This window comes from Besnoitia besnoiti, chromosome VI (assembly GCF_002563875.1).
Source record: "Besnoitia besnoiti strain Bb-Ger1 chromosome VI, whole genome shotgun sequence".
NCBI classification, from domain to species: Eukaryota; Apicomplexa; class Conoidasida; order Eucoccidiorida; family Sarcocystidae; genus Besnoitia; species Besnoitia besnoiti.
The window spans coordinates 675,760-697,277 of record NC_042361.1 but is presented as its reverse complement, the minus strand read 5'-3'; the positions used below and the strand labels follow the sequence as shown (position 1 = coordinate 697,277).

Below are 21,518 nucleotides of genomic sequence, written 5' to 3'. Positions count from 1 at the left end.
AGCGCGAGTCAATGGAGAAGTGCGGACGACGCACAGGTGTTTCACGAGGGGACTGTCTCCTCCGGACCGCCCCGCTGAGCAGACGCGCAGGAGAGAAGGGGGAGAAGCCAAGCAGGAGGGGGCGAACAGAAAAGGAGGACAAAGAGGAGACGATGAATGACGCGGAGCTGCTCCTCATCTCAATTGGGAGTCCAGGGCGCACACTGCGTCGAACGGATACAGAAAGACCTGCTGCTCGCCTCCCGGCCCCTGCCACACGCAAAAGGCCCTCCATATATAGAGGAGCTAGAATCGAGAGAAGCAGGTAAAAGACAATCAGGAGTGAGAATAGCACACGCGGAGGAAAGGGAGAAAAAGAATTCGCACGCCACGACAAGGCGAAAAGTCGCGCACATGCAGACGCGGGTCACTTGCAGACTTGTGACGCAGCGGGCGGGAATGCGCCGGTGCCCGTGTCAAAAAGTACTTCTTACCTGTCTGCCGCCGGTCGAGAACGAAAAAGCTAGTTCCGCGGAGGAGTCTATCGGTATCAGCTGGTCACTTATGACGCTGTTGCAGGCGGGCGCGCCAGTGTACCGAGGGGCTCTGTCGTGTGCGTTTTCCACGGATGTCTTTGGAATGAAGTTGAGAGGACAGACGAGGAAACCTAAAAGACTGCCTACCGTAGGAGGGTCTCGAGCTATAAGGCGGTTAGGCTCAACGAGCGAGAAACCCGCTCAGCTAAACCGATGCATCTTGAGCGAAGTAGTTTCCGACGATGGGGCGAGCGTCTGCCATCGGCATAGGCGCATGTGTTAACGTAGAAGGATATAGAGCAATATGGATATCGTCGCACCCCGCCTTCGTGACGAGAACTTTGAATCCACGGGTTCGGCGCAAAAGCAGCAGGCACGAGGAGACAGAGACAACGCAGGACTCGTGTTTGTCGATGTGCCAATGCCTAAGTCCAACACCGAAACAACTGGTTCCCGCAAAGCAGCAGTACGAGCAAGGACTATCGACACTTAAAGAGACACCGATGCGTACGAAAGAGCAAGGAATACGGAAACTCGCTCGCACTTCAGCTGTAGGTCGTGGGCGATGATTCTGCTTGGGTAGTTTCCACCCGGGGTGCCGTCTTGGGGTGTTCTCTACCGTCGCGGCGTCTCTTGATGGATTTCCGCTTCTCGTTGGCCATCTGAAACACAGAGTTCAGTTCCTTCTCCACCTCGAGAAAACGCTGGCGTCTCTAGCGCGTGGGAAGGGAGCAGGCGCGTGAGCGGGTCGGCGTCTAGGGATGAGAGCTCGGACTGGAGCAGGCAATCGCAATCGCCAAAGTCAACGCTGTAGTTTTTTTCAGTGGCCCATGGATCAAAATGGAGCCTGCCGCACAAGATTCCAAACTATACAACTTCGAGGTGCCATGCGTCCACCGAGGCGTGATACACCAGGGGCTGCACCGGGTTTTCCACCACCTCAGGCCCTTTGTATCTCCGCGTCCCGAGGTAAGGTCCCGTGGTCCCAGCTGTACGCGAGAATCCGAAGTCTCCCAGAAGCACACTGCCGCTGGACATTACGAACAGGCTTCTCGCTGTCAGGTTTCTGTGGACGATATGGCCCTCCTGGAAGGAAACGGCCACGCGGACGAATTCAGCGGTGAGCTCCAGCAGCACCATACGGCAGATTGTGCGCTCTCGGATTTTGCGGGCTCTGTGCAAGGGCCTGAAGGAGGCGCTGGAGGTCAGCTACAGCCAGCGGAAACAGAAAAAAATTGTTGAGCACCCAGCGCGTTGCCAGTCCTTCGCCTGTTTCCATCCATGCGGGGAGATTTGGCAACTTCGACAACAAAAAGGCAGCCACCACCGTGTAGCGCTCCTGCACTGCAGCCGGCGACTCAGCTTCAAACTCGCCGCCCAAAGGAGCGCCTTCCCTTAGAACCTCTTTGACAATTTCAGGTGAAGGAAGTTCGTCCAACATGAAAACCTTGAGGGCGAACTGGTTCCCAGTGTCGGTGTCACGTACTAGATAGAGGGGACCAGATCCGCCTAAGCCCAGGCACCGTTGTCTCTCCAAGGACACTTGGCACCCTGGCTCGGGGGAAGTAAGCATCAGCACTTCGCCGTCGGGCCAGTGGGTTTTCGACTAGGCCGCCTCGAAAACCTCTTGCATCGGAGGGTCTTGAGGCTGCAGGCTGTCCCATAACGCGGTCATCAGAAGTCTGGGAAAGAATCCGTCGCGGTGGCTGATGCCGGCAGGCGGCCCGGTCGCGACGGCCTCAGCGTTTTGAAGGACCTCACAGAGTTTCGACGCCTCTTGGCCCAGAGCAGCTCGCGGCCTCCGTCGTAGTCGCCTCCACCAGTCCCAGAAGCGGGTTTCCCACGTACTCCAGAGAGCAGGAACGACCACGCGAAAATCTCCTCGTGGCGCCGAAGCATTCAGCGAGCCGATGATGTAACGGCGCCCCCCTTGGCCTCTCCGGAGGCGACTATTCCACAGGAGTGGATGGAGGGCCTCTGGGTCCGACTCGCCGTCCGCTAAGTCCGCTGAGCAAATGCTGGATGCCGGAGGTGCCCCGATTTCCCCTTGCGCGAGGCTATTCGCCTTCGGTCGCATCATCCTCGAGCAAGGAAACCGCGTGCAGGTCTGCCCGCCCAACCTACCCGGCGGACGAATCGCCCCCGGAGCTGCGTGGAGAGACGCACTTGCCCAGGACTTTCAGGAACGGTTCAGATTGGAAGTCAGCGCGTGTGTGAGGGGTGGACTGTAAACGCAACGCACTTGAACGGCGCACATCCTCTCAAACCACCACGGGCAGACACACAGCAGCTAGCTGTAGAGAAGACACCAGCCTCATTGCATTGGTCCTGCCGCGTATGCGCCTGTCGGCGGTGGCGAACTGAAACAGCGCTAAGGCAAACGAGACAAAGGTGCAGGTTTTTTCGCGAACTGCAGTCAGCACTCAATTGGTCCGTTCCGCTGCGGCGAATCACGCCACTTCGTCTCAGTTTCCGCACCGATCAGCACCCCAGGGGCGTTACGCCGTCCATCCTTCTGGGCCGTCCACGGCCGCGTCCCCCGGGACGCCCTTTCAAGATCCGCGTTACCCAACTCTGGCTCACGCGTTCCACATGCGCAGGCCGAAGGCGGTGAGTCGCCCAAGCTGCCGCGCGCGGTTACACTCTTGTCCCACGCACAGCACGAGCAGCCGCGACACAGGAGAAGAAGACGCTCAAGTCTTGCCATCTAGCGGCGAGCGACGGTGCTGCGGCTGTACACCGACGCGCGAATGCCGGCCGGAGCACGGAGTTGGGGTGAGTCATTCTGGATTTGTGCTGCGATATTCGTGCGATGCGCAATGGAAAGCACTTGACCGGCGTCGTTTTCGAGGTCCTCACTCTGCTGCGAACAGGGGCTGGAGGAAGCCGGGCGCTGCACTCTCGCCAGCCGCGTTTGCGGTGTGATGAGGGCGCCGATTGGCTGAGAGCACGTGCGCATGGAGGCGCCTCTGTCTTTGTTCAGCGCCGCTGAAATATCGATGTATAGGTCTGTGGCGCATGCATAGTGTATGGAGCGTGTGTGTAAGGACGGTCCGCGATGAGCGTGGCATGCATTATTCCCCAGGCATTTCGCCATCACTCTTGTGGTGAGGAAACGGCGACTTCCACGTGCTCGCGGTACCTGAGTTCTGAGCGTTTCTGTCGGCTGGGAACTGGTTTTGCCTCGCGGCAGGGGGAATTCGCCGCAGCAAAGAAAAGAAATTAAAATCCAGACTGGGTACCCTCTCGCTATGATGCCCAAGCCTCCGCACACGACACCCATGCAACTACACGATGGACGCGAGCCGTCTGCCGATAGTCCTCTCATTATCTTCTATTCAACAAACAAAACAAGAGATGCGTACCACTCGGTGGCGCCACGTGCCGAGCACCCGCCGCGACTCTTCTCTGGTGTTGCCGAGCAGCGTTTTTCCCATCTCCGTGCTTCCTTCTGCCTGCCTGCGTCTCTGCTCGCCTGCGGGGCTTCTCGTCCCTCTGTCTCCGGCCCTCTCTCCCATCGCAAGTCGTCCCACGCTCTCGAAGTTCCTCGCCGAGTGTGCCAGGTGGCGCACCTTGGGGCGCTCCAGCTACAGTGGAGATGAGAGGACAAGGCACGGATCTGAGCCGGGAGCGGTACACGGGGGCATGGAAGACGGAAAGAGCACGTCCTCCGCCCACCACAATGCATGGACTTTCCGTCAAGCACGAAGAAACACGCATATGCTGCACAGCAGACAGCAGAGGGAGGGACGCGGGAAGAATGTGAAGAAAACTGGAGAACGTGACACAAACGCGGAGCTCCTCGCTACCACTCGTCCTCTTTCTGACTCTCTACGTAGCGACACTGCCTTGCTCCCTGGATGTCTTGGCGGGCAGAGCACCCGCTCTGCGCGTCTCGGCCTAACAAGAAAAAAACGAGGAAAACCTCAGCGGACGAAGAATGCATTCCTGCTGCCGATGATGCAGCTAAACCTCCATTAAACACCCTCACGACCTGACTTCCACGACCCACGCAGGCGCTCGTGGGCGTGGGTGGAACCCTTTGAGAAGATACAACACACTGAGACAGCCGCAGAGTAAGGGAGACACAGGCGCCACGTTGCTGCCTCAGTCTCTCACATTGGCGTGGCCTGTCTCCTCGTTCGAAAGAAAGAACCAGCAGCGACACGAGAAAGCACGCGCTGTGCACCTGACGCGTGAAACGGAGAGACACCCCCAGCAACACGCGAAAACGCGTCGCGACGCAGGGCCAGTGCATCGCCATCCGTCAAGCCCCCTCGTCTCTATGTCACTGCAGTCTCTGTCTCTGCATGGAGACTCCCATGTGCTGCTGCTGCAGCCTTTCGCGTTCATTGTCTGGAGGCGCGAAGGGCGTTGCAAACGAGGCGGGGCTCGCGCCTTGGGTTCCGGCGCCCCCAGCCACGCCTGCGAGTGCGTCGAGGGCGCCTCCACTCTGCGGCATCGCATGGATGGCCTGCTGCACACCGGCAGCCATGTTTTGCTGCAGGAACTGCTGTCTCTGCTGCAGCAGCGCCTGCTGGTGCAGTGCGAACGGTGAGAACGCAGACCCGTCAGGGCTGGCGCCCAAGGCCCGAGCTTCCTCCTCGCCCACCCCACCCATCGCCGCACCGGCGGCTCCGTCCCCGGGAGCCGACGGCCCGGCCGACGGCGCCAGGAGGCCCGCCGGGGCCTTCGCGTTCGCGGCGTTCAGCATGCCTACGGCAGGCGTCGACGGCGACAGACCTCCCGGCCCCGCAGTCCCCAACAAGACTGGAGACGCCACCTGGGCGCCCTCGGCCCCTGCGGCGCCGCCGGGTGCTTCGGGAGCGGCGTGCATGCCCGCAGCCGCCGAGGTGGAGCCGAACGACGAAGGCATGCCCAAGTGCGGACTCTGCGGATACCGACCGCCCTGCATCACGTTCGACCCAAAGGGGGCGGCGCCCGCCGCCGCCGGCGCCATTTGCGGCTGCTGGACAGCCGCCCCCATCGAAGCCGGCGCCTGCGACGCAGGGCCGACGTTCGGCGTCTGCTGCTGCTGGTAGAAGAACGACGGCGCCGGCCCGCTGGCTGAGGCTGCCCCGGGAGCCGTCTGTGGCGGCATCGACGACATCTGGACAGCGAGCTGGTGCTGCTGGTCTTGGATTTTCCTCTGCTCTAAATAGAGCTGCTGAATCTGCAGCTGGAGTTGCTGAACTTGCAGGTTGCGCAGCTGCTGCATCTGCTCCATGTGCTTCTGCGCCTCGGGCGTCCCCTGTCGCCCGCCTGGCCCCGCGCCGCCCTCGCCCTCGCCGGCCTCGCCAGGAGCCGCGGCGCCGTCTGCGCAATCCAGCGGACGCGCCAAGAGTTGCTGAAGCTGCTGGTGCACGTGCTGCAGCTGCTGCTGGTTGTGCAGCCGCTGATTCTGCAGGTGCATCTGCAGGTTCTGCATTTTGAGCAAGTCTGGGAAGTTCATCTGCATGCGCTGCTGCTGCTGGTTGAGCAGTTGCTGCTGTTGCCGCAGAAGGAGCTGCTGCTGGTGAAAGGCTTGCTGCGGGTCGACGCCCACGCCGCCGCTGTCTCCGTCCCGCCTTCGATCCGCCTCATGGCCCCCGACGGCGGCGCCCGGCGCCTGTCCCTCGCCGCCCCAGCCCAGGGGCCCGCCCCCTGCGCGGACGGCGAGGCGACGCCTGGTAGGCCTCCCGACATGGTCGCGTGCGGCGCAGTCGGAGGCAACGAAGCGGTCGCGGCGTTTCCGGCGAAAAAGCCGGGCTGCTGAAGCGCGCCCTGGGCAGGCATGCTCCCCGGATGCTGATTTTGTCCCAGCATATGCGCGTGCGGCGGTCGGTGCTGCTGCGCCATGAGGGGCACGTTAGGAAGCCCCGCGGGCGATGCCGCGGGCTGCGAGAGCGACACTGAGGGCATGAAGAGATTCACGCGCCCCTGCTGGGCCTGCTGCATGCCGGGAAAGGCAGGCGAAGCCGGAGGCGCGACCCCGCCCGAAAACGCTACTGCCGCCCCGCCGGAGAAAGACTGCAGGTGTGCGTGGCTTCCCACGGCCCCTGCTCCCCGCTGCGCCGCGGTCTGCTGCGCCGAGAACGGCGGAGCCGCGCCGGGTGCAGACTGCATCATGGAGGACGGAAGAGGCGCGAGCGAGGACGCGGCCGACGCCTCGGACTTGCCGGGCGAACTCGCCGTTGCCAGGCGAATTTCGTTTTTCTCCAAGAGACTCGCCGCCGTGGAAGCTGTCGTCACGAGGCCCGGCGGCACGTACTCCCGCGCCGCCGCGATCTGCGCGGCGATCTGCTTCGCAGAAGATTTCTCGGTCACTTCTTTCTTCTCCGGGGCGACGGCCGATGCCGGTGAGACCTCCTCCTTCTCGGCCTTCGACATGTCTTCTCCTCCAGAGGGTGCCGCGCCGGAGTCGCCTGCCTCTTTCGCCGCCAGCGCGGCCGTCGCCTCTGCTGGGGTTGCTGCCTTCACTTCCGCCTTGGGCTTCTCCTCGCCCTCCCCCGGCTGCTCGGCCGCGCGCCGACCAGCCCAGCAGAGCGTGTGGAAGAAAGCCAGCACCTGCGAGAGAAGAGAGGAGGGCGACACGGACAGCCGGTGGAATGCCGCAGCCGAGTGGAGTCGCGACGCGCGGCGAAGAGACGCGAGAACGCGTGGAAACCGCACGCACGCGAAGCCCCGGGGCGATGCTAGAGTGAACACCTTGACGGTCAAAAGCTGACACGGTTGGAACGTCTCCGCAGCGGCTCTGGTCCCCATTACGCTCTGGATATATCGAGCTGGTGAAGAGTATCTTGTCGGAGAAAGTGTGTCCGTCTCCATTAAATGATTATGTTCTCGTGAATTAGTATTACGAATTTAAACCAAATGAAAGTCACTTACATCTGCAGCAGTTAGCACAGACTGTCCGAGCGCAGGCAGCGGTCCTCCTGCGGGGAAGCCTCCCTTCTTTTTCTTGAGGCCTTTCGGAGCAAGAGCTTGGGTGCACGCGGACGCGGCCTTCTTCGCGCCGTCCGCCTCCAACTTCCTCTTCTCTTCGTCTTTCTTGGGGTCGCCCTCTCCGTCAACGCTCGTTGCACTCTTGTCGCCAGCCGCGCCTGACTGGTCCTTTTTCTCCGCGTCGGCGCTCTTCTCTTCATCCTTGACCTTCACTTGTTCCTTGCCGTCTTTTCCGCGCGCCGCGGCCTCGTCCGCGCACTCCTTCCTCGCTTCCTCGGACTCTTCTTTCTCTGCAGCTTCGCGGAGGTCCTCGAGGAGTTCGACGTCGTCGCTGATGTTTTTCAGCAGGTGATCTTGGACTGCGAAGCGAATCGACTCGCCGTTCTGCAGATTCCCTCCGCCGCGCTGCCTCTCCGCCGCCGCCGGCCGCTCGGCCTCGCGCTTCTCACGCTCCTCCTCGCCCCCCGCTCCCGCCCGCTCGACGTCGGGCGCGGTCGCTTCTTCGCTTCCGCTGGCGGCGCCCGCCGCCTGCGCGGCGTCGCCCTCTGTCTCCTCGTCTCCGGCGGGCGGCTTCTGCGCCGCGACGGCGACCGGGTAGGTCATGAGCGCGAGATGGAGCGCGGCGTAGACGGCGTTGCCCGCCATGAGCTGCGAGGCGCCCAAGTGCTGGCCGCCTTTGACGCCCCAGAGAGGGGGCAGGGCGTAGGCTGCGCCCTTCTTTGCGCCGCTCTTCGCCTTCTTGTCGCCCGACGATGACGCGCCCGTCCCCTCGGAGTTCTTCTCGTGGCTCGACAGCACGAGATACGGCGAGAGGGCGTGCTGCAGGGAGGAGGTTGAAATCAAAAGAGGACAGTGGGGCAGGATCGGCGCCGCAGTCCCTCCGCCGCTGCCGCCCGCCGCCGCTGCGCCCGCGGCCAGAGCCGCAGCCGCAGCCGCCGCGGCCGCCGGCGTCCCTCCGCCCGAGGAGGCTGCGGCCGACGCCGCTGAGGCGAGAGACGCCGAGAGCGAGTAGGGCGGATGAGCAGATGAAGACGAGGAGACGGCGAACGGCGACGGCGCGGGTGCCGGCAAAAAAGGGAAGCCCGCTGGAGACGCGGCGAGCGGCGCGCCGCCGCCAGTCCCCGCGGCCTGGAAGAATGGCGGCGACGGCGACGCGGCGAACGCGGCCGGCGCTGGCGAAGAGGAGAAAGACGGGTGCGGAGTGCTGTGCGAAGAGCCCGACGCAGAAGAGGAAGACGACGAGGCGGGGTACAGAGAGGAAGAAAAGGGCGACAAAAACAAAGAATTCGAGGGCGGTGCCGGAGACGACGCGGAAGCGTCCAGCGCGGGGAAACTCTCCATCGACGACGAACTGCAGGCTTCCAGCTGTTGCTGAGGAAAAACGCACGAAATCACGCACGCAGAAACCGTGAAAAAAAAGGAAAAGCAAACGATATACACCGAAGCAACACGCGCACACTACAGAGAAAACAGCGGAAAACACGATGCCCAACGGCCACTCGAAAAGAAAGATGGTGAGAAGCAAACACGAGGGCCGAAGAGAAAAAAAGCAGACGGAAGAGTTCCGAGGAGTAGACGCGGAAACAGGGACGTCCAAGACGAGCTCACGACGACAAGACCTCCCCAGCGCACGAGAGAGCGAACGGGAAAGATGAGAAGATCTGTGAGGAAAATACCGCCAGCATGATACCGACAAGTGCCTCACCATTTCGATGCGTTGCGTTCGCGCCTGCAGGCGAGTGCCTCGCTCTCGTGGGCCGCGCAGACGATTCTTCATCATGATACGATACTGCAAACAAGAAAACAAACATTCCGCGCGGGCACGTGAGTCATGAGCCACACCTCAAGAGTTTTCAACGGCTCACGCATGCAGGGAAGCCGAGATATACATACGTCGCCCAAGCGGGTTTGCTGAGGCTTGGAAATGGACGAATATATATATATATATATAAACTCGGGATCTCTCAGTGCAGATGAACGACAATGCTACCTGAAAAGCATGCAGATATCAATGCATGGTGAATGCGTACTCGGCGAAAAAGTGCGGGTTCAGGTTCTCAAGCCCCATCCTGGCCGTGAACCTATTGGCTTGCTGCCTATAGAAGCTGGCTGCATGCATTAGCATCTCGTGGCACGGGTCCAGCCCTGCATGTGGGAGTCATGGGCCGCCAGACACAAATGTGAGTATACACATAAACATGTGTAGAGATGAATATGGATATGTACAGAAGGAAGTGTGTTTACTTAGCGAGCAGGAATGCTTTAAGGTGAGGCTCTCTGCGTACTTCTATCGTGGTCGGCTCGCCGCCCAGCCCCTCCGCCGCAGCGTTGAAGGCATCGTGGAAGGGAGGCGAGGCGTCTGATGAACCTGCGCCCGGGGCCCCGGGGGCCGTCGAGACCGCCAGTCCCGCCCCGGAGGTATCCAGGCCCGCAGCTGTCGCCGCCTCTGAAGAAAAATCGCAAGTAAGCCCACGCACTCGAATGCAACTATCTTATATAGTAGATCAGCTACTATGGTATATCTTACTACCGGATTGGTTCTATGCTTATACGAAATCAACAGGTATAATGACTACAGCTTCCACGCAAACTTGGCTCTCATTCCCTCCCAACACACAAAACTTGCTTGTCTTGTCCACATATGCCGATATATATATATATATATACATACAGGTAGATAGGCAAAAACACATATAGACAGATAATATAGGTAATGTTTTTTATATATACATGTAGATCCAGATAGATGCATGTAGGTGCACGCGGGGATGCAGACAAGCGAGTTCGGGAGACATACGTCGATGCCTGCAGAAGAGAAGAGTAGCTGTTAAAGGCGAAGGACGTCGAAAGCGTGCAAAGGAATCTCCGCTTCTTCAGACGTCCCTCCGGATGCATCAGACGCCGCGTTTGCGCAGAAGTGAGTGCACAACAGCCCTGCGCGGACGAGACACGGCCGCGGGGATGACGGCCGGGAGGAAACTTTAGAAACGGAAAAAGGCTTACGCATACGCAGCTGCAGAGCTTGCTGCCGCTGTTGCTGCTGGCGCTCCTGTTGCTCGCGCAGCAACTGCGTCGCGGCAGCTACGCGGATTTCTTGCGCCTGCTGCAAAAGAAGGCCGATGAGCTCAGTGTCCAGCGTCAGTTGACTCTGCGAAAAAAAGTAACACGTGCAAGTTCACTAAAAATGCACCAGGCGCCCCCTCCTCACTTCATTGCAAGCTCCGCCTACACATACAAATACATGTATACATATATATATATATATATATTCTGTATGGGGAAAATGTGAGCATGTGCAGTCTTGCATTCGTGTGTGTGTCGCGGTCTCGCGGTGGAGCTCTGCCACGCCCTTCAGTGGGGCTGTCTAAAAAAAAACGATGGGGTGGATGAAACACTACGCAAGAGGCGCACCCGCAGGCCTTCAATCACTTCCTGCAGCTGCTGCTCGGTGGACGCGAGGAGCTCGTACGTTCCCTCGCGTTGGTCTTCCTGAAGAAATTTTTTGGAAAAAAAAAAAACCAAATATGTCACAGGGGAATCAGAGACGTCCGCAGAAACGATGGCGAAAAAGAAGCCCCAGACCGCGTCTTCTACCCGCTTAGCGCGGACGCACGCCGACGCGATGGAGGCCGGCGCGTCTTCCTGATATGAGAAAAAAGAGTTAACGGCAAAAAATTCCGATGCACCTTGCCGCATGCGCATGTCAAAGCACCACTCTGTCAGCGGCCATCGCGTGCCCCCCCCCCCTCCCCGCACGTGCGTTACCTTGTAGAATCGGAACCCCGTCAACTGAGGCTCGCGGACGAACCAGAAGACGTAGCCCTCTGCGTCGACGTAGAAGCTCCCATCCCGCAGCTCCTCGAGCTTCTCGTTGCGCAGCCCCTCTGCATCGTGACGCAAAAAGAAAGGGCAGACAGATGCAGATGAAGTTACACAAAAATGCAATCTGGTTGGAGACGGCAGGCGAAGAAGGGAGGGATCTTGCCGGGGGGCGGAGACGCGGTCGCACGACCTCGCCCAAAACGGACACGCCTCAACCGGCCCCGCCGTCTCGGCAGAGGCACGCGCACGTCGACACATGCCCCTCCCCCCCAATCACGCGGTTGCTTGTGCGTTTTGAGAGCAGTAAGAAGGAAGGAGCGCGGTTGCCAAAGAGTTCACTAGCTACGCAGAGAGGGAGACGCGCAGGTCTCAACGTTCACGTCGATTCGCATTCTTATCGTCCACAGCAATCTGTCAAGATTCAGCGAGTTCTCAGACCCTCGTTCGCAGGAGGCGCGGTGAACGCGCGCCTTCTGGCATGCTAGCAAGCCAAAACTTTTTCTAAATAACGAACGGGTCACCTACCGACGAAGTGCTGAATCGCCGTGGACTCGCCAGCCGCGCGGTTAACGAAGAGACGCATGACTCGAAGCCGCTGAGAACAAAGCGGACGGCGCGAGGGCGCAGGAGCGCGTATTTCGAAGAGAGGCGCCGCGACGCCGAGAAACGGGAGACAAAAGCAGGACGGGAGCACGAGTCAAGAGAAAAAAGAAGCTAGCACTGAGAGTCACCCGCCGGCGCTATAGACCATGGACAGCAGGCAGGGACGAGAAGCCCACCGGCGCCGCGCAAGGGCGACAGAGTCGCGGAAGCCCGAAGCGTACCTGGTAGGGGCGGACTTCCTCCCATGTGCGGACAGTGAAGGGGTTGATATCGAGAGGAAAGAGCGCGTTGAAATCAGTTCCATCTCGCTCGTCCAGCATCTTACAGAGGAACCTCACCAAGTTGTTGCCTGCAGGCCCGCCGAAACAAAGACAGCTTTGATGTGCATCGAACGGCCTCCCGCCAAGACGCAGGACGGAAACCCGCCTTGAAGACCAAAAAAAGTCTTCGTTCCCGGCTTGCGCGCTCAAAAACTGCGACAAGCCAAGCAGCGCCCTCAGCAACTCTTATGCAACATCGAACCACCGAGAAGAGGCGCGATCGCATGTCCATAAACCTCCCACGCGTCGCCATCCCCTCGACCTTGCACACGTAGATAGATAAGATACATATAAAAGTCCAGCTGCCCCTACTTTCGTTCCCTTCTGCAGGCGAGTTTGTGAGGGTCGCTGCGAAGCCTTGTTTTTGTTACCTGGAGTGTATCGTCGCCCAAACAGAGCAGAGATGCGAGAGAAAAACCTCGCGCCGAACTCTGTCAGTTCCTGCGGGTACAAGGGCGAAGATGGGGACGCAGCTGTGCGTCTCGCCACTTTTCGCATGCAGAGAAAAACAACCCCAGCGGGTTTTCCAGCATCCGCTGGCCCAGACACACGCGCGCTGAGGTGTGAGTAATCACAGTCTACACACACGTGCAGATGCACTGTCGTGATTTCCCCCACAACCCCCACGTACTAAAATGCACACATCTCCTGGCGGTCGAGAGGAACCGGCTGGTGCTGCAGCGTGCGGTCTCTCACTCCTCAGGTCCAACATACAAAAAATCGTCCCGTAGACTATTTATGGCAACAGCTACTGTACAGAGAGGTCACGTGCACTCAGTCTTGTATGTGCCGTAACTGGACTCACGGTGACGTCCACTGTTCACCGTCATGGATTCAGTGTTTAGGACTGCACCGCGCATCGGAGCCAGAGGGCGCCGGCCGCGCGCGAGCCCAACGGAGCGGGGCTGGGCGAGGGGCTTACCCGCGCCTCAACCATCTCGCGGACTGCTGCGAAAGTCCAGTCCTCCATGCCTATTGTCGCGCCGAAGAAGGAGAGGAAGCGGCAGACAATCACCCAGTGCGGGTTTTCTTCCACTGCACGCACACATCCACGCAGCGACCGGTGAAAAACAGTCTGCGGGCGCCGCCGCTCTGCGGGCGCACCTCTGGCCAGCGAGGGCCTGTCGCCGCGTGCGGGTTCAGGCTCTAGGGTCAGTCAGCAGCTACCCGCGCGGCTCCAGACCCGACTGCCGCACAGAGACCAAAGGCGAGACGCGAGGAGAGCCAGCGGACCACGCAGTGCCCTCGGGTTCGCTGACCAGCCGCTCGCGAACCACGATTGCGTCAACGAGCGCAATCATAACCTTTCGGTGGATCGCCCAGACTCAAAATTTCGGCCTCGCCCCAGGGCCGCAGCACGTTGTTTTGTCAGACGATGACACTCGGGAGGTCGATCGAACCCCCGCGAGGCAAAAAAAAAGAGAAAGGGAGCGAGAGACTCCGTGCGGGCAACAGAGGACAAGGTGCGTGCCAGGTGCGCGGGCGAACGCGGCGACAGCGGCATGCGGTGCTGCCGCGCAGTCACTCGAGAGGAACGAAGCTCTCACCTGGCACAGTCATGTCATCTTTCCGTCGTTGAACTCCATTCGGCATCTGCAATGGCAAGCGGCGTTCTTCCTCCTCCTCCAAACAGGCGTCGTAGGGCTCCAGATGATACTGTGTAACAAAAAGAGGAAAAAGGGGCGAAGCTCCCAGTGAGCGAGAGGCGAGCCGCGCGTCACAAACAACACGCCTCTCTCTGTCCCGCGCCGCAGCAGGCTCTCGGAGGAAAACACGGGTTTAAGGTTAAGACGCGAGCGCCTTTCTCCACGAGCCCGTGTGGCTCACACCAAACGAAGCGACCCGCATCTGTGGCGCCAAGCACGTCCTCTCCGGAGCACTCAGCGCCTGCAGCAACTAAACGCTCTCGTCGTTGCTTCTCCAACCCTCTCCTTTCTTGCGCACTGCGGCATGGTTTCCTCTTCACGCTTATCTCTCATTCTCCCCCCGGCCTACCCTCCCCTGCCTCGCTTCCTCTCCTGCCTTTCTGGCGCGCCCACCTTGGCACCGTCGTCGTCTCTGCCGCCGTCTTCATCTTCTTCCTTCGCGCCGCCTCCTTCTCTGCCTCCTGGCTCGTTCGCTTCACTCGCGTCACCCGCCTGCGAACCTTGATCTTTCTCCTCTTTGCCGCTGCGGCCTTCGGCGTCTCCTTCGCCAGCGCCGTCCACCACGTCGGACTCCAGCTTGGCGCCGGTCGCCTCACCGGCGTCCCCCGCGCCAGGCGTCTCCGCGGCGGATGCGAGGTCTCCGAGGCCAGACTCTGGGCTCGATTCCTCCCAAGAGAACTCGTCTTCAGGTCTCAGCGTACGAAGCAGACGCCGCGGCGGCTCCAGAGTCAGAGTGTTTTCTTTTCGCTTCCTCTGGCGCCCGCCCATCGCCGAGGCCGCGAGCACCCCAGCACTCCCCCCTGGCGGCGGAATCTCCCCGCCCGCTGCGCCACCCGTCTCCTCCGAGGCCCGCTGGACCTCCTTGCGCCACAGATTGTAAGCCAGCTTGTCGCGCTGCAAGCATGAGGACAGAAACCAAGCAATTATGGAGGCGAGAAGATGCGGCGACGGTGCAAAACACGCGACGGCAAAGACGCACGTAGAGCTACAAAACATGCGCATGCATCACTCGAGAGAGTCACGGCAGAGACGCATCTGTGTACAGGAGACACCGCGGGGGGCAAGCAAGAGCAACAGGGCAGCAGCGAAAACCCTTGTGACCGCTTCCAACATCTGCGCACCTGAAGTAAGTACGCGTAGAGTTTTCCATCAGGAGGAAGCACCCATTCCTCCTGAGCATCCAGGGCCCTGAGGCGGAGCCCTTCGCGTCTGCGCGTGGGTCTGGGCTTCCAACTGGGTCCCGTCCCGTGGGCTCCCTCGTCTCCTGGGGCCAACGGGCCCTGCTGCCCCGGTGCGCCGCCGCCCTCGGAGCCTGGGCCCGCGGCGGGCGCTCCTGCCACTTCCGCGGGCGCCGACCCCGGCGCAGCGGAGCCTCCGGGGAAGTCGGTGTTTCTTTGACCCGCAGCCGCGTGGCCGCCCGCGCCCGGGGTGGAGCCGCGCCAGCCGCCGGCGACTCGAGAGCCGGCCGCGCTGGGGTCCAGGGACGCGGAGTGCGACGAGGGTCCCGAAGACCCCAGGGGGCCGGCGTCGCCAGAGATCGAACACGCGTCGGCTGCGTCGGTTTCCGAGGCGCCGTCGCCGCCGCTGCCGGCGTCTAGGCCTTTACGCCGGCAGCTGCGACTCACGTTGCTGTAGGTACGCTTGTAGATGTTTTCCTGGGGCCGCGGGTTCCGCGGAGCCGCAGGTCGTCCGCGCTCCCCCGCGCGCCGCTGCCCGGCCCGCGAAGGCGCCGCCGCCGCGACCGGGGGCGGGGGAGAGGCCTGAGGCGGCGCGGCAGGGGCCGCGCAGACGTCGGTAGCGGCGGGCCCCAGGGGAGGAGGGTAGGTTTGTTGCGGGAGCATCTGGAAAGGCGCCTGCTGCGGTTGCGGCTGCAGAGGCGACGGATGCGGAGCCTGAGAAGGGAAGTGCTGTTGTTGATGCATGGTGGTAGTGCAGTCAGGACGGAAGGCGGCGGGTTTATCTGGCAGGGGCGAGGAGACGAGCGCGCCAGGGAAAGAAGACGCAGAGAACGCGGAGCCGTTGAACAGAGAGGAGATGGAGGAGAAGGGGAGTGGTGTCTGGTAGCTACTATTTTCGCCGCACGCCCCAGACAGACAAGCAGACGGCGCGTCCGCGCCCGAGCTGGTCGCCTCCTGCAGTTGCATGTGCGCGGCCACACGCGGGGGGACTCTGCCTACACGGTCTCCACGCAGAGCTTCGGCGGCAGGGTTCCAAGAACCGCGAGAAACACAGAAAAGGGCGCCAGAGTCCTGTCCCCTTCTCACACCGACACCGAAGGGGGGGAGGGAGCCGCGGCAGGGAACTGTGAAAAAACGGTCGAGGTACTTCCCTTGAACGCAGAAATACATAGAGTCTCGCCCTTCGGCGCGTCAACGGGTGCCCATGCTCCCAGGGTGCCGGGATAGACTTTTAGAGAGGAGGTAGGTTGCTGGCGACGGTGGCGCAGACCTGACCCCCTCCTACGTTCGCGGCACTCCGCACGGTCAGGAAGGGGGCTGTGGAGGAGGGCCTGGGGTAAAAGAAGTTCGCTTGGTCGGAAGATCGGGTCCGCCGCAGCAGAAGACGAAAAGGTAATACAAGACAAGGAGAGGGGATGGCCGCCTAGTCTGCAAACGCAGTTTTTAGCGACGGGAACGATGCAAAACGAACGCGCTGGAATGCCAAAGGGCTGTATCGAGGCCCCCAGCAAAATCGCCGTTTCGCAGGGCCGCGATTTTGGGATGGTACCGCCAGGCCGCGAAAACTTGCCCCGCTAACAGATTCGTCTCGCTCACAGAGGTTTCAAGCAGCCCAGGGAATGAAGACTGCTTTTCTGGTTTAAAAAGCAAGACTTGCGTGGATTCCATGTAGACGACGTCGGACCATGTCTCTCACGAGTTTCGGGGAGGCCTGAAAAGGCTACGAGCGCAGAGACGGAACCAGCGTGAAGGGCGACAATAGCGTCGAGGTCTTGCAGGTGATCAGAAACGGGCCTGACCGTTAAGTAGATGTCGATTTGTCGTCTGCCCCGTGCCCGGTGTGCATGTGGCCAAATCAGGCGGGAGAGAGCGGGACACGTTGCGAGTAAAAAGTCGAGGCGGACCGAACAAGCATGTTCCGCAGAGAAAAGACGCCACAAAGGCATCGAGGGCGCAGCACATCGGGAACGCTTCCAGCAGACGATGCAGAAGTTCTCTAAAAAGCTATAGGCGAGAGACACGGTTCACAAAGAACGCCGCCGCATCTCTCTCGGCCGGGGCGCTTTTCTCGGGTGCTCCTGCTGCCCTCGCAAAATTCCAAACCCCCGCGAATCTGCCGCAGCCACTCCACCACAGGCGCCACAGGCGGAGCCACCGTTTCACTCCGCGGGGAGGGGGGGTGACGGTGCAACACACATCCGCAAACCGGGGGTCGTTGTACTCACCTGCCGCAGGCCCTGTGGTTGTCTCGAATCCTCTGTTCCAAGCTCTCGTTTACACGTTCCCCTCCAAAACGACATTACACGAGGAAGACATCAAGCAAGGTGCTGCGTTCACCAAGTCGGTAACTGCAAATCGTGCAGCCGGCGCTTGCGTTGCCCGGCGCTCGGCAAGAGGGAGGTGGCGGCGCAGCGTCGCCTTCATCAATTCCCCTTTCTCCAGTTAGGGGCCGAAACGCAAGATCGGCTCTAATAACGGGTGTAGCGCGCAGCCTCAGGTGGAACTCTCACTGAGGCGGCAGCCGCTACCATATAAAAATAGAGTACAAGCTACTTACACGGCTCAAAACGGCTGGTACCCCTGAACACAAAAACTCCCCTGTCCGTACAAAATGGAGGGCGACCTCGAGCGGCTTGGGATTTAGTCGATCTCTCAGGCCGTGCCTCGTGTGCCATGGCAGAGCGGGTCCGACGAGACAAGAAAGACACGAACGTGGCGACTGAGTATTCCTCGGCCTATAGGTTGAACTCTTTAAGTCACTACACGGCACAGGGACATACGATTGGCGCCATTCTGAAGCGCGAACAAGCACACGTTATTTGGAGAGGCTTTTACAGACCCACGTTCCCGGGAGCAGTTGTGTGTGTGGCACTGCCATGTATCCGTGCCAGAAAACAGTCACAAATGAAGTGTTCATCAACAACCGATTTAGAACGGGAACCAACATGGCAGCCAGGGCGTAGACTCCACCCATGAAATACAGCACCGGGTTGCCCTACCACGTGGTGAGGAGTGCGGGTGCTGCCACAGGAGTAGGAGGCGCGGAACTCGTAGTGAGAGAGTTCAGCAGCAGATGCGCAAGAAAAGGCAATAAACGCCGGTAGGAGCCGCTGTACTGAGTCGTTCTTAACTCCCCATACACGAGACCGTAGGTTGCTATGAAGGAGAGAGCGCTGGAAACCCAACCGCGACGCCCAGCTGAGGTTGCTCTCAATTTGGGACCCCTTTTGTTCTCTGTACTTGGATTCTCTCCTGTGCTCGTGGAAAGGTTCAAAACCTTGTGATTCCGCGGTGTGCTGTCCAGTACAAAGCAGTAGTGAACGAAGATGGTACCCGCAATACCGTTAAGCAAGCGGTGTTGGATGTTGCCTCGTACATTGATGGTTCATTATCCGCAAGGTTGGCGAGGAGAATAGATATTTCCTATGCCTCGTTAGCATGCCTTCTCCGATACTTGCAGTTAAGATCTACGGGCACTCAACCCTGCCTTCTTTCGCAGAGTGATCACGAGAGCAGACGGAGGGGCATCCATCAGTTGCAAAGGAGCACCACCTGAATTTTTCAGGGCGTGCCGTGGGCGATGACCGTTAGAAGCGCTTGTTGTTGCCCCCCAAGTTAGTGAACCGCTGCGTTGCCGTTTTCAGGACGGTAGCACTCGCGTTTCAACTCAGCAGCACATGCTGCGAGCTTGAGTCCATGCCCTCCGCAAGGCATACCTGCTCCTGTCCGGCGGTATTCGGCCGCGCGCAGCCTTGGAGCGATACTCTGGGCACGACTCCTCAATGTGTTCAGACCACTCGCATTCGATAAAGAAAGCAAAAGAGACCCCAGCCTCAGTTTACCCTCGCTACAACCGTAGCGGTGCACCCTCTGCTCCTTGCTACCTTTCGCGCAAACCTTTCACTTCGTGAGAAAAAACACCGCTGCTGCACTCGTGGAAGCTCCTGTAAACATTAACAGCTTGCGCCAACTCGTACCCCTCGACAGTCTACGGTCTTATGCTATTCATGCCCAAGCATGAGGGCGAACGAAGTATTTTCGTGGATAGACGCTAAGTGTGCACCCGCAGTGGAATGAACGCCATGGAGTGTGACAGCGACGAACACTACGTATGCGACTTGGCTTGCGCAAGGACGGGATCGCAATAAAAGTCCGTCAGCTTCAATTGCCCAAACGGAGGGAGACGACCCGTGATTCTTTCTTAGTCTCTCGGTGCCTGATAGGACCATTTACCAATTGGCAGAGGGAGTCGACGGCTGCACGCAATAACTGTCCCTGCTGCCGCGTAATGAGAGGTAACAACCTCAGCGCACTTTGACTGAGCGGTCTGTGTGTGGCCGAGTTCAGCAGGCGACAGCACTGCAGGTCAACTAGAAAACGTAAGCAGACCAAGCGTGGGAGGGGGGGTCGCGGTAGTGTTGCGCGATGTCCCAGACGGGCCTACCTGTGCCAATATGAATAAGGGACCGTTTCAGCTGATCACTGAATGAATACGTGCCACTACAAATAGCCCTGCTCGGACGACTCATGAGCGGCTCAACACCTGCACGACTCAAGGTGAGGACCAGTTCCACAATGAAGTAGAGAGCTCTTTAGGAGAAACATTCCCAACTACGCTGCATTTCGCATAGAGCAGGCATATATTTTGCCATCATACGTCCGCTGCATGAAATATTGCCACTATCGGGGTCTCGCTGTTGCGGCAACGGCCCGTAACCCGACCGGCTTGCAAACCGAGAAGACACCGCGACCCCCCCGCCTAAAAGTGGAGTGAGTTCGTCGTCCGGACAGTAGTGGCGGAGCTGCTCGCGTAGATATTAGAAAATGAACGTAAGGTGATCCATTGTCGACGTTCCAGTGGCAACTTTAACTCAGGCGTCAAAACCACGCGTTACCGCAGGCCTGTTGGTGTCGGCAGCGCCTTTCGCGCACGGAGCCTCGCAGCGCGGATGGATGGCATCACTCTGTGTGACGGCCGCCGGAGCTGAAGCTGGCGCAACCGCAGAAGACGAACAGTACGTACGAACGCCTAACGCACGACTGCGATTTAATTCACAGACACAGTTGCGTACGTTTCGTCTATTGACTGTCAACAAATATCGCAGGTTAAAGACGCTCAACTTGCGGCCACTACCCGACCAGCTAACCAACACCGCGCGACGAGGTCTGACAAGCCATAGAAAACCGTTGCAGTGTCTTTGACACCTGTAGGTGGATCCATCCGATAGTGATTGTCTTTGAGGCCAAAGTTTTTCTCAGTTTTTTTCTTATCGTCTCTTGTGGTGTGGCAACTTGTCTAGGCGTGTGAAGCTGTGCACGCCCTTCGCGTTCCCGGCGCGCGGTCTCCCGCAACAGCTCCTTCATCAGGGTCCTTCCCAAGCGAAGATGCATTTCGCTTTGGCGTCGCTCGTTTACTCTGCTTCTGTCCTATGCCTTCTCCTGGCGGCAGAGGCGGAGCGTACATTGGCTGTCCGCCTGAACCCGGGACAGAAATATGTCTCTTCGGATGAGGGACCCGTGTCTGCTGCCGTAGCTCGACACGACGAGGAACTCGGAGCGAAGGCCATCCACAAGGCGCAGGAGGATGAAGCAACGGAGGCAGACGACCCCTTGGGAGATGGCCCAAGCGTCGTCACTGGAGAAGAGTTACAAGCCGGGGCAGTTGATGCTTCGGGACTGGCTGATCCCCCTGCACCCATCGGTGTTGAAATTGAAGCTGACAATGCCCAAGACGAAGAATTCAAACAGGAAGAAGGAGGAGCAGAATCCGTTCCCAACCTACTAGCCGGCCCGCCGCAAACCCCTGAAGCTGTGGTCATTCCAGCGGAATCACTACTGGCACCTGTACCTGGTATGGCTACACGGTGCTGAAGCGTCACTCGATTCCGCACCAGCCGGACCTCTGCCAGTGGGATGTCCGTCGAATGGGGTATCTTCTCTTCTGCATACTGCGATTATCAAATCTACCAAATGGTGAACTAGCCTCGGATATATGAAGTAACGGATTATTGACAGCCGCCCCTTGCACAACGGCACCTTGTCAGCGGGGCGCCTCATACTAGTGGCAGGTAGTAGAGGGAACGCTATCCCGATCCTTCTACTCACCTTTTTCGTGTGCAGCACACTGGGGTTACACCCTTGCACGGTGCTGGTAGACGCATATGCCTGAGTATTTACGTTGTCAGCACGCTTTTCATGACCGTTCGGTCGTTCGTGCCTGCGTCACAGATTCACGAATTCACTTGGTCATACGGGTGCCCCTGCAGCTGATATCGAGGATATGATGGGCATTCTGCACATGACGCCCACTGTGGTCCGCTTTGTAGGATTTAATACTCACGGTGTGGTTTGTCGGTTTTTGCATCTGCAGGGGATGTGCAGGCTAGGTCTGCGGCCAACTTGGTGGGAGTGGGCGACGAGCTCCCTTCTGAAAAACAGGCACCCGCGGCTGTTACGGCGCCAGTCCCAGCTTCCACGCCAGGTGAGTCTCTTCCAGATATGGATGCCTAA

General features: G+C 59.7%; 5 protein-coding genes across 5 annotated transcripts; 1 reads left to right on the top strand and 4 right to left on the bottom strand.

Moving 5' to 3' along the window:
• Window positions 1-1,382: 1,382 nt before the first annotated feature.
• Window positions 1,383-1,655, bottom strand: BESB_065250 (rhoptry kinase family protein (incomplete catalytic triad); the record flags this gene model as incomplete). Its single annotated transcript, XM_029364919.1, has 1 exon — window positions 1,383-1,655. One exon carries the CDS (start codon window positions 1,653-1,655, stop codon window positions 1,383-1,385), a length of 273 nt encoding a protein of 90 aa, XP_029218502.1.
• Window positions 1,656-2,121: 466 nt separating this feature from the next.
• Window positions 2,122-2,595, bottom strand: BESB_065240 (uncharacterized protein; the record flags this gene model as incomplete). Its single annotated transcript, XM_029364918.1, has 1 exon — window positions 2,122-2,595. One exon carries the CDS (start codon window positions 2,593-2,595, stop codon window positions 2,122-2,124), a length of 474 nt encoding a protein of 157 aa, XP_029218501.1.
• Window positions 2,596-4,803: 2,208 nt separating this feature from the next.
• Window positions 4,804-5,943, bottom strand: BESB_065230 (uncharacterized protein; the record flags this gene model as incomplete). Its single annotated transcript, XM_029364917.1, has 1 exon — window positions 4,804-5,943. One exon carries the CDS (start codon window positions 5,941-5,943, stop codon window positions 4,804-4,806), a length of 1,140 nt encoding a protein of 379 aa, XP_029218500.1.
• Window positions 5,944-5,963: 20 nt separating this feature from the next.
• BESB_065220 (uncharacterized protein) lies at window positions 5,964-15,974 on the bottom strand (the record flags this gene model as incomplete). Its single annotated transcript, XM_029364916.1, has 14 exons — window positions 5,964-7,061; window positions 7,383-8,810; window positions 9,145-9,228; window positions 9,725-9,885; window positions 10,443-10,587; window positions 10,851-10,928; window positions 11,205-11,323; window positions 11,787-11,856; window positions 12,086-12,213; window positions 12,556-12,625; window positions 13,107-13,219; window positions 13,732-13,840; window positions 14,224-14,724; window positions 14,952-15,974. 14 exons carry the CDS (start codon window positions 15,972-15,974, stop codon window positions 5,964-5,966), a joined length of 5,127 nt encoding a protein of 1,708 aa, XP_029218499.1.
• Window positions 15,975-19,961: 3,987 nt separating this feature from the next.
• On the top strand, window positions 19,962-21,518 carry BESB_065210 (rhoptry protein ROP12; the record flags this gene model as incomplete). The annotated part of the gene is made up of 3 exons (XM_029364915.1): window positions 19,962-20,023; window positions 20,309-20,859; window positions 21,379-21,518. 3 exons carry the CDS (start codon window positions 19,962-19,964, stop codon window positions 21,516-21,518), a joined length of 753 nt encoding a protein of 250 aa, XP_029218498.1.